At 72.6% G+C, this 13,646-nt stretch overlaps 1 protein-coding gene across 1 annotated transcript; it reads right to left on the reverse strand.

Annotated features, from left to right (window-relative positions):
• Positions 1-51: 51 nt before the first annotated feature.
• On the reverse strand, positions 52-10,429 carry MBD6 (methyl-CpG binding domain protein 6). The gene is made up of 12 exons (XM_030554332.1): positions 8,410-10,429; positions 7,240-7,370; positions 7,044-7,146; positions 6,045-6,216; positions 3,695-5,008; positions 2,978-3,549; positions 2,579-2,756; positions 2,333-2,505; positions 1,519-2,079; positions 1,364-1,416; positions 1,185-1,260; positions 52-985 (listed from the first exon to the last, which is right to left on the reverse strand). Exons 2-12 carry the CDS (start codon positions 7,344-7,346, stop codon positions 911-913), a joined length of 3,384 nt encoding a protein of 1,127 aa, XP_030410192.1. The 5' UTR covers positions 7,347-7,370; positions 8,410-10,429; the 3' UTR covers positions 52-910.
• Between the last annotated feature and the right edge of the window lie 3,217 nt (positions 10,430-13,646).

Genomic DNA, 13,646 nt, shown 5'->3' on the forward strand with positions numbered 1-13,646 from the left:
GCCCTGCCCCTTCCTGCGGGGGGGGGGCTCGGCACTCACCACACACCACAGGCTTTTAAATACACATTTTAATAATTGATACAAAACACCCCAAATCCCCGCGGAAGAGCCAGCGGCGCTTGGCCCCCAGCTGTTAAATTAAGTGGCTCCCATGGAAAAGCGCCGGTTCCAGCGTCTACAAAAGCAACTGTCGGTGAGGGGGGGCAGGGCCCAGCCCCCGCTTTGCATAATTCCCACCAGCAGCCTGGGAGCGCGTAGTGTGGGTGGGTGGGTGGCGCTGGCGACGCGGCCGGGCCCCGCCAGCCGCCGGACCTGAGTGTTCTCGGAGGAGTTCAAAACAAGGAGAAAGGAGGCTGGGGCCTGGCCCCCCCGGTGCCCCATGGCTGAGCCGGCGTCCCAGGCCCTGCCCCTGCCCGGGCTGGGGCCACGATTATTGCTTTGTACCATTGCCCGGGGGGGCTGCCCCCTGGCGAGGGGCACAGGGAGGTTTTTGGTGAGCGGGACGTGCGGTAAGCTAACCCCTGAGGCGTTCCTGGCCCTGCTGAGACCCGCAGGCCTGAGGTAGGGGAGGAGCCCTCCCCCCCAGCCTTGATGCCGGTGGGGGGGCAGAATGGCAGCAGCTGGGAGCCCTGGCCCCAGTCTAGGGACAGCACAGGCTCGTGCCCCCCCGTAGCGCTGCCACGGCTCCCTGGCATGTCACTGCATTGCAAAATGGCTTCAGAAGTGCTTTGGCAGGCCGCGGCCCAGCACTGCCTCCTGCTGGGTGGAGCGGGAAGTGCCCATTGCCAGCAACGGCACCTGCTCCGGGCCCCCCACTGTCCACAGGGCCCCCCCAGCGGGGGCTCGTTCCTGGCTGTGGGTGGCTGGGCCTCGCTCAGCTTCACCTCCCCTGGGTACCTCTGGGCCAAGGCTACGTCACCAGCTTCCTGCGGCGGTTCTTGGCGGGGCGGCCAGGCCGGGGGCGCCGCCCGGGGGCACCATCCTCCTGTGGGGTGAGAAGGGAGGGTGCTGCTAGATCGATGCCCCGAACTGGGGCAAACTTACCCGCCCTGGGGAGAGGAGTCAGGACCCGGGCTTGTTCTGGGCTCAGCCCCTCGCCCATTGAATGAGACAGACAGAGGGGCACAGATGCCCCTGGGGGTCACCTATTCCTGTCCCACCCCCCGCCCAGCGGTGGCACTTACAGTGGGGACGGAGCCTGGCTCAGCAGTTGGGCCCCTCGCTCGCGGTGTCTCCAGGCGGGTGCTAGGCTGGGGGGCGCTGCAAAGACAGAGCACGTCAGGGGGGAGGGAATGGAGCAGACTGCACCTGCCTGGGAGGATGGGGGGGGGGGCATGGGATCCCAGGTTTCCCCCACACTCACCTGACCTTCCTCCTCCGGCCCCGGCGGGACGGGCGCAGCCTCCCAGGGTTCCCCTGCAAAGACAAAGGACGTGGCTGGGTCGGGCACAGCGCTAGCTCCCCCCCAGGCTCCGCCCGGGCCCCTGCCCTGCCCAGAGGGGCCCTCCCGTTCCATACCTTTATCTCCTCTGCTTTGCTGGGGGCAAGTGGGCTGGCCGTGCCTGGCACCGGGATCTCACCATTGCACCTCCAGGCCGGGTGGGGTAGGTGCCCCGAGGGTGCTGGCTTCTCGCCCGGCTCACTCGCCTGCCCATTGAAGTGCCGCCGGCTCCCCCAGGCCCCACGGCCTCGCCTGGCCCCACGGCGGGCGCTCTTGGTTCTGCGGGGGGCCATGTTGCCATTGAGCCCCTCCCCGCTGTGCCGGGCCCGTTTCAGGGGGGTCCTGGAGCAGGGGGGTCCTGCGGCGCCTCTCTCCAGCTGGCCCACGGGGGTGGCAAAGCCCAGCGCTCCCTGCTGGCCTGGCCTGGCCGGCTCCAGGGGGCCTGTGGCCAGGCAGTCTGTGGCCCTGGGCACTGCAGGGGAGTCTAAGGCACTTGGCAGGGCAGGCGGGGCAGCGTCCATGCAGAAGGGGGTGAAGGGGGCCGGCGGCTCGGGCTCCGGGACGCTGGGCGGGTTCGAGGAGGGGCCTTCGCTCGGTGCCGGCGCCAGCTTCTCGGGGGCGCTGAACCCAGGGCTGAGCTGCCAGGGGAGGAGACGGAAGAGCCGTGAGGGGGGCAGGCCCAGCACTCCCCCCTCCTGAGGCTCTGGCAGGAAGGGGGACCCCACCCCTCTACCTGCCCCCAAACCGTCCACTGTTGGGAGGGGCTTCAGCTAATGGCCTAGCTGGCTGCATATGCTAAATTATTTGCCTCACATGTCCCACCCAGAGCTGCCGAAACCGCCATCCTCAAAACACAGCCCCCCCCTCCTCCCCACGCAGCCCAGCACTCACCTGCAGGAGGCAGGCCAGGGGGCTGGAGCTGCCCAGTGGGCTCAGCACGGGGGGCTGGCCCTGGAAGAGCTGGAAGCCCAGGGGCGCTGGCAGGGCAGGAGGCAGCAGCTGCGGCTGGCTCTGGAGCATGGGGCCCCCGGCGGCCCCCAGGGGGCCCAGCGCCGACAGGTCAGCTGGGGGGGAAGAGAGTCAGTGAGGGGCAGAGTCCTGGGTGGGGACCCCCCCAGCGAACGTGGCCCCACTCACCCAGCAGCGCAGCACTCAGCAGCGGGCTGACCAGCGGGGGCAGCAGCGGGTGGAGCCTCCCGGAGGAGCTGGGGGGCACTGGGGCGCTGCCGAAGGCGCCAGGGGGCTCAGGGGCCTCAGTAGTCGCGGGCGTCGTGTTGGTCGAGGTAGGTGCCATGGGAGAGCCGGCGACGCCAGGCTGGGAGAAAGAACGTAGCATCAGGTCCGAGAGCAGGGCTGGGATAACGCCCGCCTCCCCCAGCCCCCCACAGCCCCAGCCCCCCAAACAGAGCAGGGCTGAGGTGATGCCCCCACACCCCCAGACGTGCCCCCTGCTGGATGACCACGGGGGGGCCGAGTGCTTCTTTCCCTGCCACCCCCCCCCAGCACTGAGACACCCACCCCGGGGCCCGGCCTTACCTGGGCGTCGGGGGCTGCCAGGCCGGCTGCCAGCAGAGCCGAGTTTAAAGCTAAGACGGCGGGTGAGCTGGGCAGCGCCGGGAAGAGCAGAGGCTGCAGGGGCCCGTCTGGGAGGTCCCCCTGGCAGGGCGGGTCAGGCAGGGGCAGCAGGGCCGGGAGGAGGCCGCCGGGCTGCTGGAGCAGGTCCAGGCCGAGGCCCCCCAGGGGCAGCAGGGGCGACTGAGGCTGGCTCTGCAGCAGCGAGGCCATGAGCAGGGTCTGCAGCACCTGCCCCTCGGGCTCGCCCGGCAGGCCCAGGGTGGGCAGTGGCGCCTCCCCCTGCCCCGGGCAGCCCAGCAGCTGCGGCTGGCTCAGGGCCAGGGAGAAGGGCAAGGAGCCGAGGAAGCCGCCCTGGAGGAGGCCAGGGGGCAGGAAGCCCCCGAAGGGCAGCACCTGCTCCTGGCCCAGGAAGGGGAAGGGCTCGGGGGCCAGGGGTGGCAGGCCCCGCTGGCCCCCCAGGCTGCCCTCCCCGGCGCCGCTGCAGGGGCCGGAGCCCGAGGCTGCTTTGGTGGCGGCTGGCAAGACGGTGGCACCTGCAAGGGAGAAGGGCTGGGTCAGAGGGGACGGGCGGGTGCTGCCCCCCACCCCCACCGTGAGGCTCTGGCATCTTCAGCCAAAGCCCTGCCTGGGTTCCCACGAGCCAGCTCAGCTGGCGCCCCTCCCCCCGTGGGTCCCTACCTGCGGGGCTGCTGGGGGCGGGCGCTTTCGGCTGGGGGGTGCTCCCTGAGGCCAGGTCGGAGGAGGCGGAGGCCAGCTGGCTGAAGAGGCTGAGGAGCTGGCTGTTGACATCCTGGAAGGAGGGCAGGAGGCTGGGGGGGCTGTCGCCCAGGGGCAGCGGGGGCAGGCCAGGGGGCTGGGCACCCAGCAGGCTCAGCAGGGACGACAGCGGCTGGCTGGGGGCGAGAGGGGCCAGGGGGCTGCCCTTGGCCTCTCCGGGTGGTGGGGCGCCCCCCGGGGGCGGCCGGGCCCGGTGGGCGGGGGCCTCCTCCGGCCCGGCAGGGCCCTGCCCCGAGTCCTTCAGCAGGCGCAGCACGGTGGGCGCGCGGCGCTGGCGCCGGGGCTTGGGCAGCGCCCGCCCGCCCACCACGGAGAGCAGCACGTTGGAGCCCAGCAGGCGCCCGGGTAAAGTGCTAGAGGGGGGCTCGTCGGCGCGCTGCTGGCTGGCCAGCTGGGCCTTGGCAGCCGCGCTCAGCAGGCTGCTGGCGGGGAAGGAGGGGGCACCCGGCTGCTGAAGCAGCTGGCTCAGGGGCAAGCCCAGGAAGCCGGGCGGCCCCCTGCCCTCGGGCACGGCGCCTAAGGGCACTGGTGGGTTATTGCTGCTTTGGTTGGCTAAGGCATTGCTGGGCGGCGCCTCGTCCTTGCAGGGCTGGGGGGGCCCCCCAGGCTCGGAGAAGGTGGAGGAGGGGCAGGAGCATTGGGGGGACAGCTCGGCGTTGCCCCCTGGCGACGAGACGGAGGAGAGCGTGGTGGAGGCTGCCAGCCTGCCGAGGGAGGCGCCTGCGGGCAGTGGGCAGGCGCGGCTGCTCCAGGCGGGGGCCCCCTCGGGGGGCGCCGTGGCGGGGACCGGAGGCTTCCCCAGTGGGCTGGGGGCAGCAGGTGGCACCACCTCGTCCGGTGGGGGGAAGGGGAGGCCGGCGGGGGAGCCGAGGGGGAAGGGCCGGGGGGCCGCGTCCAGGGGCTCCAGGCCAAAGCTCTGCAGGGGGAAGGCCGGGCGCCCAGGGTAGGCGCCGTCGGAGGAGCTGACGCAGGGCGTCCTGGCCGGGAAGACGTCCCCGAAGAGGGCGCTGTGGTGACGTGGGAAGGACGACGCCTGGCTGGGCCGGGTGCCGGTGGGACGGTCTCTGGGGCAGGCCAGGCAGGGATCTGCTGGGGCCTTCTCCACGGGCTGGGGCTTGCCGGGACCCTCGCCCTCCGGGCCGGGCGCTCTGCCGAAAGGCGCTGGCTGCTGGCGGCTGGCGATGCCCGAGTGATACATCTGGCTCAGTCCGGCCCCTGCAACAAACGTGGGGGGGCTCAGCGCCAGGGGAGGAGCAGGAGTGAAGGATGGGCCTTGGGGGAGTCCAGACAGGCCCGGGGGGAGGGTGGGCACAGATGGGCCAAGGGGGAGGATGGGCCAGGAGGGCACAGACAGGCTGGGGGGGAGGAGCAGCTCTGGGGGGCACAGACTGGCTGAGGGGGAGAGGATGGGCTCTGGGGGGGCACAGACAGGCTGACGGAGGGAGGGGTATGGGGGGGAGGAGCAGCTCTGGGGGGCTCAGACTGGCTAAGGGGGAGGAGGGTCCCGGGGGAGAGGATGGGCTTTAGGGGGGCACAGACAGGCTGAGGGAGAGGAGGGGCTCTGGGGGGGCACAGACAGGCTGACGGAGGGAGGAGCCTGGGGGGGAGGAGCAGCAGCTCTGGGGGGCTCAGACTGGCTAAGGGGGAGGAGGGGCCCAGGGGAGAGGAGGGGTTCTGGGGGGGGGGGCACAGGCAGGCTGAGGGGGAGGAGGAGTCCGGGGACGGGGGGAGGAGGAGCTCTGGGGGGGCACAGACTGGCTAAGGGGGAGGAGGGGCCCGGGGGAGAGGAGGGGCTCTGGAGGGGGCACAGACAGGCTAAGGGGGAGCAGGGGCCTGGGGGAGAGGAGGGGCTCTGGGGGGGGGCACAGGCAGGCTGAGGGGGAGCAGGGGCCTGGGGAGGAGGGGCTCTGGGGGGGCACAGACAGGCTAAGGGGGAGCAGGGGCCTGGGGGAGATGAGGGGCTCTGGGGGGGCTCAGACTGGCTAAGGGGGAGGAGGGGCCCGGGGGAGAGGAGGGGCTCTGAGGGGGGCACAGACTGGCTAAGGGGGAGCAGGGGCCTGGGGGAGATGAGGGGCTCTGGGGGGGCTCAGACTGGCTAAGGGGGAGCAGGGGCCCGGGGGAGATGAGGGGCTCTGAGGGGGGGGAGCACAGACTGGCTAAGGGGGAGGAGGGGCCCGGGGGAGATGAGGGGCTCTTGGGGGGGGAAGCACAGACAGGCTAAGGGGGAGGAGGGGCCCGGGCTGTCTGTTACCTGGGCCCAGGTGCGGCAGGCCCAGGGGCGCGGCGCTCTCCATGCTGCGGTACAGGGTGGCCATGGCGACGGTTTTCCGGCGGTGGTTGCACAGCTTGGTCATGTCCTGGTCACCCTGGGCCCCGGCCCCTCCCCGCGGCACCACCACGGCCACCGGGCTGAAGTTGAAAACCTGCCGGGGGGAGAAGAGGACGTCACAGCCGCATCCTGGGGACTGGGGGGCACTGGGAGAGCTCGGGGGGAGGGGAACCCAGGGCTGGGCTAGCAGGCGGCTGCAGGTCGGGAGTGAGGGGCACCGGCAGACCTGGGGGGGGGGGGGGGACGTCCCCAGCCCCTGCCCATTCTGACCCTCACTCCTGACCTGCAGCAGCTGCCAAGGAGGACAAGGAAGCCGAGCCCAGGGCAGTGTCTCCTGGTAGTGCCCGTCCCAGGCCCCTTCACATGGGGCAAAACCCCCCAGGACTGGAGTTGGGTCCCCCCAGGCTGCAGCCCCCAGTCAGTGGAAAGCTGGAGGATGAGATCCCCAGGGGCATCATGCCCCCAGCCTGCCTGAGCCCCAGGTCCTCCTGCCTGGGCTCCAAGCCCCCTGGCCCCCAGCCTGCCTGAGCTTCAGGTCCTCCCGCCCGGGATCCAAGCCCCCTGACCCCCAGCCTGGGCTCCAAGCCCCCTGGCCCCCAGCCTGCCTGAGCCCCAGGTCCTCCCGCCCGGACTCCAAGCCCCCTGGCCCCCAGCCTGCCTGAGCCCCAGGTCCTCCTGCCTGGGCTCCAAGCCCCCTGGCCCCCAGCCTGCCTGAGCCCCAGGTCCTCCTGCCCGGGCTCCAAGCCCCCTGGCCCCCAGCCTGCCTGAGCCCCAGGTCCTCCCGCCCGGACTCCAAGCCCCCTGGCCCCGAGCCCGGGCTCCAAGCCCCCTGGCCCCCGGCCTGCCTGAGCCCCAGGTCCTCCTGCCCGGGCTCCAAGCCCCCTGGCCCCCAGCCTGCCCGGCCCCTGGTCCCTGCAGTACCCTGTGCACGTTGAGCGGACACTCCAGGCCGCACTTGCAGGTGCCGTCTGTCAGGAGGTAGGCGCGGGTCTGCTCCAGCGAGGTGAGACTCGTGCCACTAGGACTGAGAGAGGACGGAGGGGGTCAGGGCAGGCTGCCGGGCCCGTCCCGGGGGGGGGGGGGGGGCTGCGGTGCCACCGCCGAGGGGAAGCCCTACCTGATATAGCGCACGGCGCCCTCCTCCACCTTCCGCTGCCAGCCCACAGGCACAGCCACCGGGCACCCACCTGGATCTCCACCAGCGGGCTCATCACCACCATTCATTGTGCCCCAGCCTCGCTCGGATACCTGCCGAGGTGCCGGGTTAGCGGGGGGGATAGACCGCCCCCCCAAGCACCAAGGGGAGGCGTTATGGGGCCCAGTGGGAGGGGTTAAGTGGGAGGGGCTATGGAATGGGGCGGGGCTGGATCCAGCTGCCCAAAGACTCCCGGGAGCAGGAACCATCTGAGCAAGGAAAGGGGTCCCCCTGCTCCCCTCAGGGAACAGCCAGGGAGTTGCTCACAGGGACGCCTAGGGGGCTGCGGGTCGGGAGTGAGGGGCACCGGCAGAGCTGGGGGTGGGGAGCCCAGGGCTGGGCTAGCAGGGGCTGCGGGTTGGGAGTGAGGGGCACAGGCAGAGCTGGGGGTGGGGAGCCCAGGGATGGGCTAGCAGGGGCTGCGGGTCAGGAGTGAGGGGCACCAGCAGAGCTGGGGGAGAGCCCAGGGCTGGGCTGGCAGGTGCTGCGGGTTAGAAGTGAGGGGCACCGGCAGAGCTGGGGGTGGGGAGCCCAGGGCTGGGCTGGCAGGGGCTGCAGGTCAGGAGTGAGGGGCAGCAGCAGAGCTGGGGGTGGGGAGCCCAGGGCTGGGCTGGCAGGTGCTGCGGGTTAGAAGTGAGGGGCACCGGCAGAGCTGGGGGGTGCCCAGGGCTGGGCTGGCAGGGGTTGTGGGTCGGGAGTGAGGGGCACCGGCAGAGCTGGGGGGAGCCCAGGGCTGGGCTGGCAGGGGTTGTGGGTCGGGAGTGAGGGGCACCGGCAGAGCTGGGGGTGGGGAGCCCAGGCCTGGGCTGGCAGGGGCTGCGGGTTAGAAGTGAGGGGCACCGGCAGAGCTGGGGGGAGCCCAGGGCTGGGCTGGCAGGGGTTGTGGGTCGGGAGTGAGGGGCGTCAGAAGCCTGCATGTTCTCATCCCCATGCTCCCCCAGACCCTAGAGTCCTGTAATTCCAGCCCCCGTTAATCCCCGGCTGCGCCTGACCTATTAACCGCTGCCTGGGCCCTGCAGCGAGCAGGCAAACAGCTGCTGGCTCCTTTAATCCCCCCCAGGCCCCGGCGCGGGGGCCGGGCCTGGCTCCTACCTGCTCATGGCTGCGAACATGCTGGCGTTAAGTGCGCGCACGCTGCCCTCCTGCGCTCATGGCGGGCTCCCTTGCCCGGGAAGCGCCGGCGGCTCCGTCCTCCACAGCTGCGAGTTCGCCACGGCCGATACTAGCCCACGCCTGGAAGAAGGGAAGGAGGGTCCGGCCTCAGTGCCGGCCACAGCAGGGTGAACAGCCCCCATGACCCACGGGGCAGAGACCTGGCTCCTCCCTGCCGAGGTCTGAGCCCAGGCCTGTGCCTGGCGGGCTCAGCTCCTAGGCATAGGGCAGCGCTGAGTCCCGGGCACAGGGACACTCACTGCTACCCCCGGGCTGCAGATGGGGACACAGACAGAGAAGGGGCTTAGTCAGATGGCACACAGACAGTCAGAGCTGCGGAGAGAACCCAGGAATCCTGGCTCCAGCCCCCTGCTCTAACCACTAGTCCCCCAATCCCACAGCTAGGGTTAGACCCAGGATCCTGGCTCCTGTCCCTCACCTAGGTGAGCTAAAGAGGCGCCCAGGTCAATGTAGGGGCCGTGTCTTCTCCCGCAATGGGAAGGTGTCACTCGAGTGGCCTCAGGGAGCCGCCCTGGTGCTGCGGGGTCCAACTGCGGGAGGACTGGGGCTCCCCGGCGAGCCCAGCACCTGCCTCCCGAGGGCCACAGCTCAGCAGCGTTTCTGCTGTGAAATGCACCAGAAACCTCCAAAACTGGCCCCCACAGTGAGCCAGTCAGGTCCATCCGAGCCGCCTGAGGCTGGGCAGCAGCAGGAGAGACAGGGTTTACCCCAGGCTCCCGGGGCTGCGACGGGGTGGGATTCTCTCGCTAGCTCTGGGGCTCAAAATGCAAACCGAGGGGCTGGGAGACACAGAGCTCAGAGGCGGGAAGCCGGGACACTCATGCGGCGTGCGGCTCTCTCTGCCCAAATGCCGAGGAGAGGGGCCTGGGAGGGGAGGCCAGCTCTGCCTTTGGGATTCGGCACAGCCTGAAAGACGTGGCATGTACCCAACCTAATTGCGCCCCAGAAATGATGCCCCCCACGCCAAGGGACGCTGCCAGGATTGGGGCCCTGGAAGTCCATATTTCTGAGGCTGATCCATAGGATAAAAACACAGGAAGACTCAATTAATAGTATTTCCCGCCCCACCCCCACATGGGGAGGGTTAAAACAGCTGCCACATCCCACCCCAGAGGTGGCTGCATTTCAGTGTCAGGCCCAGTGACTCGTATGGGGACAGCAGAGGCTGGTTGTGGGGTCCCAGGGTCCTGCAGGGACAGCGTCTGTCAGCACCCAGCAAGGCCCAGGGAGGGGCACTATCTGCCCGCGGCACCGCTGTACCCGGGAGCGAGAGAAAACAGGGCTGAAGCTGCTAAATAAGCAGACCCCAAAGGTCCAGGGCTGCTGTCTCCTCTCTGAACCAGCTGCGGGACTCCCGCCTCCTGCAGGCCAGGAGCGACGGGGTCCCAGCCCAGCAGCCCTTAGCCCCATGCTGCAGGCCCCCAGCTCAGACCCAGGGTGGCAGCGCCAAGCCGGGGTCTGGCAGCTGCGGCTGGGCCCGGTACCCTAGAGAGAGTCGCCCGCGCAGCCGGACAAATGCACCCACCCCCCAGCCCCAAGGAGGGGGGAGCTGGGGAGAAGGCTGGGATGGCATTGATGCCCCGTGCCAGGCACTGTACATGCACAGCTGCAACCCGGCCCCCAGGGAATTTCCAATCTATGCAGGTGGCAGGAGGGAGGCCCAGGGCCATCTGCACTAGGCTCCACTCCCCCATAGGGCTGCCTGGCTATGGGTCCTGGGGCCCTCCCCCCATCTCACAGGCACCAGCCACCATCCGGCGAGACGGGACAAAGCCAGGGCCGGCAGCCTGGGGTCCCGAGTCCCAGCAGCCTGCTGTGACCCCGGGACCATCCGGCATGCGGGGACCCCCAGGCTGCACCTGCCCCGTGTCCCTGCAGCGCCGGGCACACGGACCCCCCGGGCCGGGCTCACTGCCCCCGGACCCCCCCGGCCCGTGTCCCTGCAGCGCCGGGCACACAGACCCGCTGGGCCGGGCTCGCTGCCCCCGGACTGTGTCCCTGGACCGGGCTCGCTGCCCCCGGACCCCCCAGCCCGTGTCCCTGCAGCGCCGGGCACACAGACCCCCCGGGCGGGGCTCGCTGCCCCCGGACCCCCCCGGCCCGTGTCCCTGCAGCGCCGGGCACACGGACCCGCTGGGCCGGGCTCGCTGCCCCCAGACCGTGTCCCTGCAGCGCCGGGCACACGGACCCCCCGGGCCGGGCTCGCTGCCCCCGGACCCCCCCGGCCCGTGTCCCTGCAGCGCCGGGCACACGGACCCGCCGGGCCGGGCTCGCTGCCCCCGCCCCGTGTCCCTGCAGCACCGGGCACACGGACCCCCAGGGCGGGGCTCGCTGCCCCCGGACCCCCCGGCCCGTGTCCCTGCAGCGCCGGGCACACGGACCCCCCGGGCTGGGCTCGCTGCCCCCGGACCCCCCTTGCCCGTGTCCCTGCAGCGCCGGGCACACGGACCCGCCGGGCCGGGCTCGCCGCCCCCGGACCGTGTCCCTGCAGCGCCGGGCACACGGACCCGCCGGGCCGGGCTCGCTGCCCCCGGACCCCCCCGGCCCGTGTCCCTGCAGCGCCGGGCACACGGGACCCCCCCGGCGGGGCTCGCTGCCCCCGGCCCCCCCGGCCCGTGTCCCTGCAGCGCCGGGCACACGAGACCCCCCAGGCCGGGCTCGCTGCCCCCGGACCCCCCGGCCCGTGTCCCTGCAGCGCCGGGCACACGGACCCCCCGGGCTGGGCTCGCTGCCCCCGGCCCCCCCGGCCCGTGTCCCTGCAGCGCCGGGCACACGAGACCCCCCGGGCGGGGCTCGCTGCCCCCGGACCCCCCGGCCCGTGTCCCTGCAGCGCCGGGCACACGGGACCCCCCGGGCGGGGCTCGCTGCCCCCGGCCCCCCTGGCCCGTGTCCCTGCAGCGCCGGGCACACGGGACCCCCCGGGCTGGGCTCGCTGCCCCCGGCCCCCCCGGCCCGTGTCCCTGCAGCGCCGGGCACACGAGACCCCCCGGGCCGGGCTCGCTGCCCCCGGCCCCCCCGGCCCGTGTCCCTGTAGCGCCGGGCACACGGACCCCCCGGGCGGGGCTCGCTGCCCCCGGACCCCCCCGGCCCGTGTCCCTGTAGCGCCGGGCACACGAGACCCCCCGGACCGGGCTCGCTGCCCCCGGACCCCCCAGCCCGTGTCCCTGCAGCGCCGGGCACACGAGACCCCCCGGGCGGGGCTCGCTGCCCCAGACCCCCCCGGCCCGTGTCCCTGCAGCGCCGGGCACACGGACCCCCCGGGCTGGGCTCGCTGCCCCCGGCCCCCCCGGCCCATGTCCCTGCAGCGCCGGGCACACGGGACCCCCCGGGCCGGGCTCGCTGCCCCCGGCCCCCCCGGCCCGTGTCCCTGCAGCGCCGGGCACACGGACCCCCCGGGCGGGGCTCGCTGCCCCCGGACCCCCCCGGCCCGTGTCCCTGCAGCGCCGGGCACACGGGACCCCCCGGGCCGGGCCGGAAGCAGCCGGAGCCCCGCGGGGGGGGGGCCGGGCCCTACCTCGGCTCATGGCGGGGCGGGGGGGTCTCGCGGCGGCCCCTCCCCCCTCCGGAGCGGAGCCCGTGCCAGGAAGAGGAGGGGGCAGCGCAGGGAGCTTCCTCCCGGGCATGCGCAGTGGGGGCCAGGGGCAGCCCTGGGGATTCCGTTCCCAGCATGCCCCGCGCCCCAGGGCGGAGGGTTCCTATCCCGGCATGCACCGGGCTCCGGGGAAAACCCGGGGTGGCTCCTGGGGTCGGGTCCCCCCCCCCCGGCTGTTCCAGGGCCCCGGGAGGGGAGTGGGAGCGGGGGGGGCACGGCCGGGGCGGCCCCCAGACATTGGGGGTGGGGAACCGGGGGGGGCACCGGCCCCCAGACATTGGGGGTGGGGCACCGCCGGGGCGGCCCCCGGACACTGGGGGTGGGGAGCCGGGGGGGGCACCGCTGGGGCAGCCCCCTCCCCAGATGGCAGGGGCCCCAATGGGGCTCTGCAAGCCGTGGCACCTGGGGAAGGGCCCGGGGGCACCTGGCACACTGGGGGTGGGGGGGGCAGACCCCCCAGCTCTAACTCACGGGGGTTCAGACTGCCCCAGCACCTCCCCCCAGGGCTCCCCTGGTGTGGGGGGGTCTCTGATCCCCTCGCTGAGATGATCCTGCTGGAGTCCTTGCCCCAGGGCTCCCCTGAGGTCCCACAGGTTTGGGGGCTCTTGCCCTGGGGGGGTCTCTGGCCTGGAGGATCCTTGTCTGCCCCTCCCCAGGGGCTGCAGGCCCTTGTCTTGGGGGATCTTTGGCATGGGGGGAGCCTCAGTGGGGCTGTCTGGCTTGGGGGCGAGTTACCCCAGGGATCCGTGGTCTGGGGGAGGCCCTGGAAAGGGGTGTTGCCTCAGGGGGGTCCCTGGGATGGTGGGGCCTGGACCCAGGAGGGGGCATTTCTCTGGGGGGGGGGCCCTGGGATGGGAGGCTCTTGAGGTGGCTGGCCCCAGGAGGGGGCGCTACCCTGGGGGGTCCCTGGGATGGAGGCTTTGTGGGGGGGCTGGCCCTGGGAGGGGGTGCTACCCTGGGGGGTCTCTGGGAGGGATTTTGGGGGGGGCTGGCCCCGGGAGGGGGGGGATGTGGCCTCAGGGGGTCCCTGGTCTGGGGGAGCTGGCTGGGGGGATTATCTGGGGATTACCCCGGGGGTTACCTTGGGGGGCTGGCCGTGGAAGAGGGTGTTATCCTGGGGGGTCCCTGGATGGGGGCTCGGGGGGGGGCTGGCCCCGGGAGAGGGGATGTGGCCCCAGGGGTCCCTGGGCTGGGGAGCTGGCAGGGGAGGCTGTCGGGGGGTTACCTTGGGGGGGCTGGAGGGGACTGGCTGGGGTGTTACTCTGGGGGGTCCCTGGAGGGGGCTGGGGGCGGGAGCTGGCCCAGGGGGGGTCCCTGGCCGGGGGGGCTGTCGGGTGTTTACCCTGGGGGGCTGGGGGCGGGAGCTGGCCCCGGGGGTTCCCTGGCCGGGGGGGCTGGAGGGGGGGTTACCCTGGGGGGTCCCTGGCCGGAGGGGCCTGCCGGGGGGTTACCCTGGAGGGGACTGGCTGGGGTGTTACTCTGGGGGGTCCCTGGAGAGGGGCTCGGGGGGGGACTGGCCCCGGGAGAGGGGATGTGGCCCCGGGGGTCCCTGGTCTGGGGAGCT

This window comes from Gopherus evgoodei, chromosome 3, assembly GCF_007399415.2.
Source record: "Gopherus evgoodei ecotype Sinaloan lineage chromosome 3, rGopEvg1_v1.p, whole genome shotgun sequence".
Classification (NCBI taxonomy): domain Eukaryota; kingdom Metazoa; phylum Chordata; order Testudines; family Testudinidae; genus Gopherus; species Gopherus evgoodei.

Bases quoted from the DNA above. Each gene is read 5' to 3' on its own strand.
- MBD6 (XM_030554332.1), bottom strand. From the start codon at position 7,346: ATGAATGGTGGTGATGAGCCCGCTGGTGGAGATCCAGGTGGGTGCCCG. The intron at 6,217-7,043 runs GTACTGCAGGGA...TCCCCCCGGCAG, and splicing joins GTCCGCTCAACGTGCACAGG to GTTTTCAACTTCAGCCCGGT. The intron at 2,757-2,977 runs GTAAGGCCGGGC...TCTTTCTCCCAG, and splicing joins TGGCAGCCCCCGACGCCCAG to CCTGGCGTCGCCGGCTCTCC.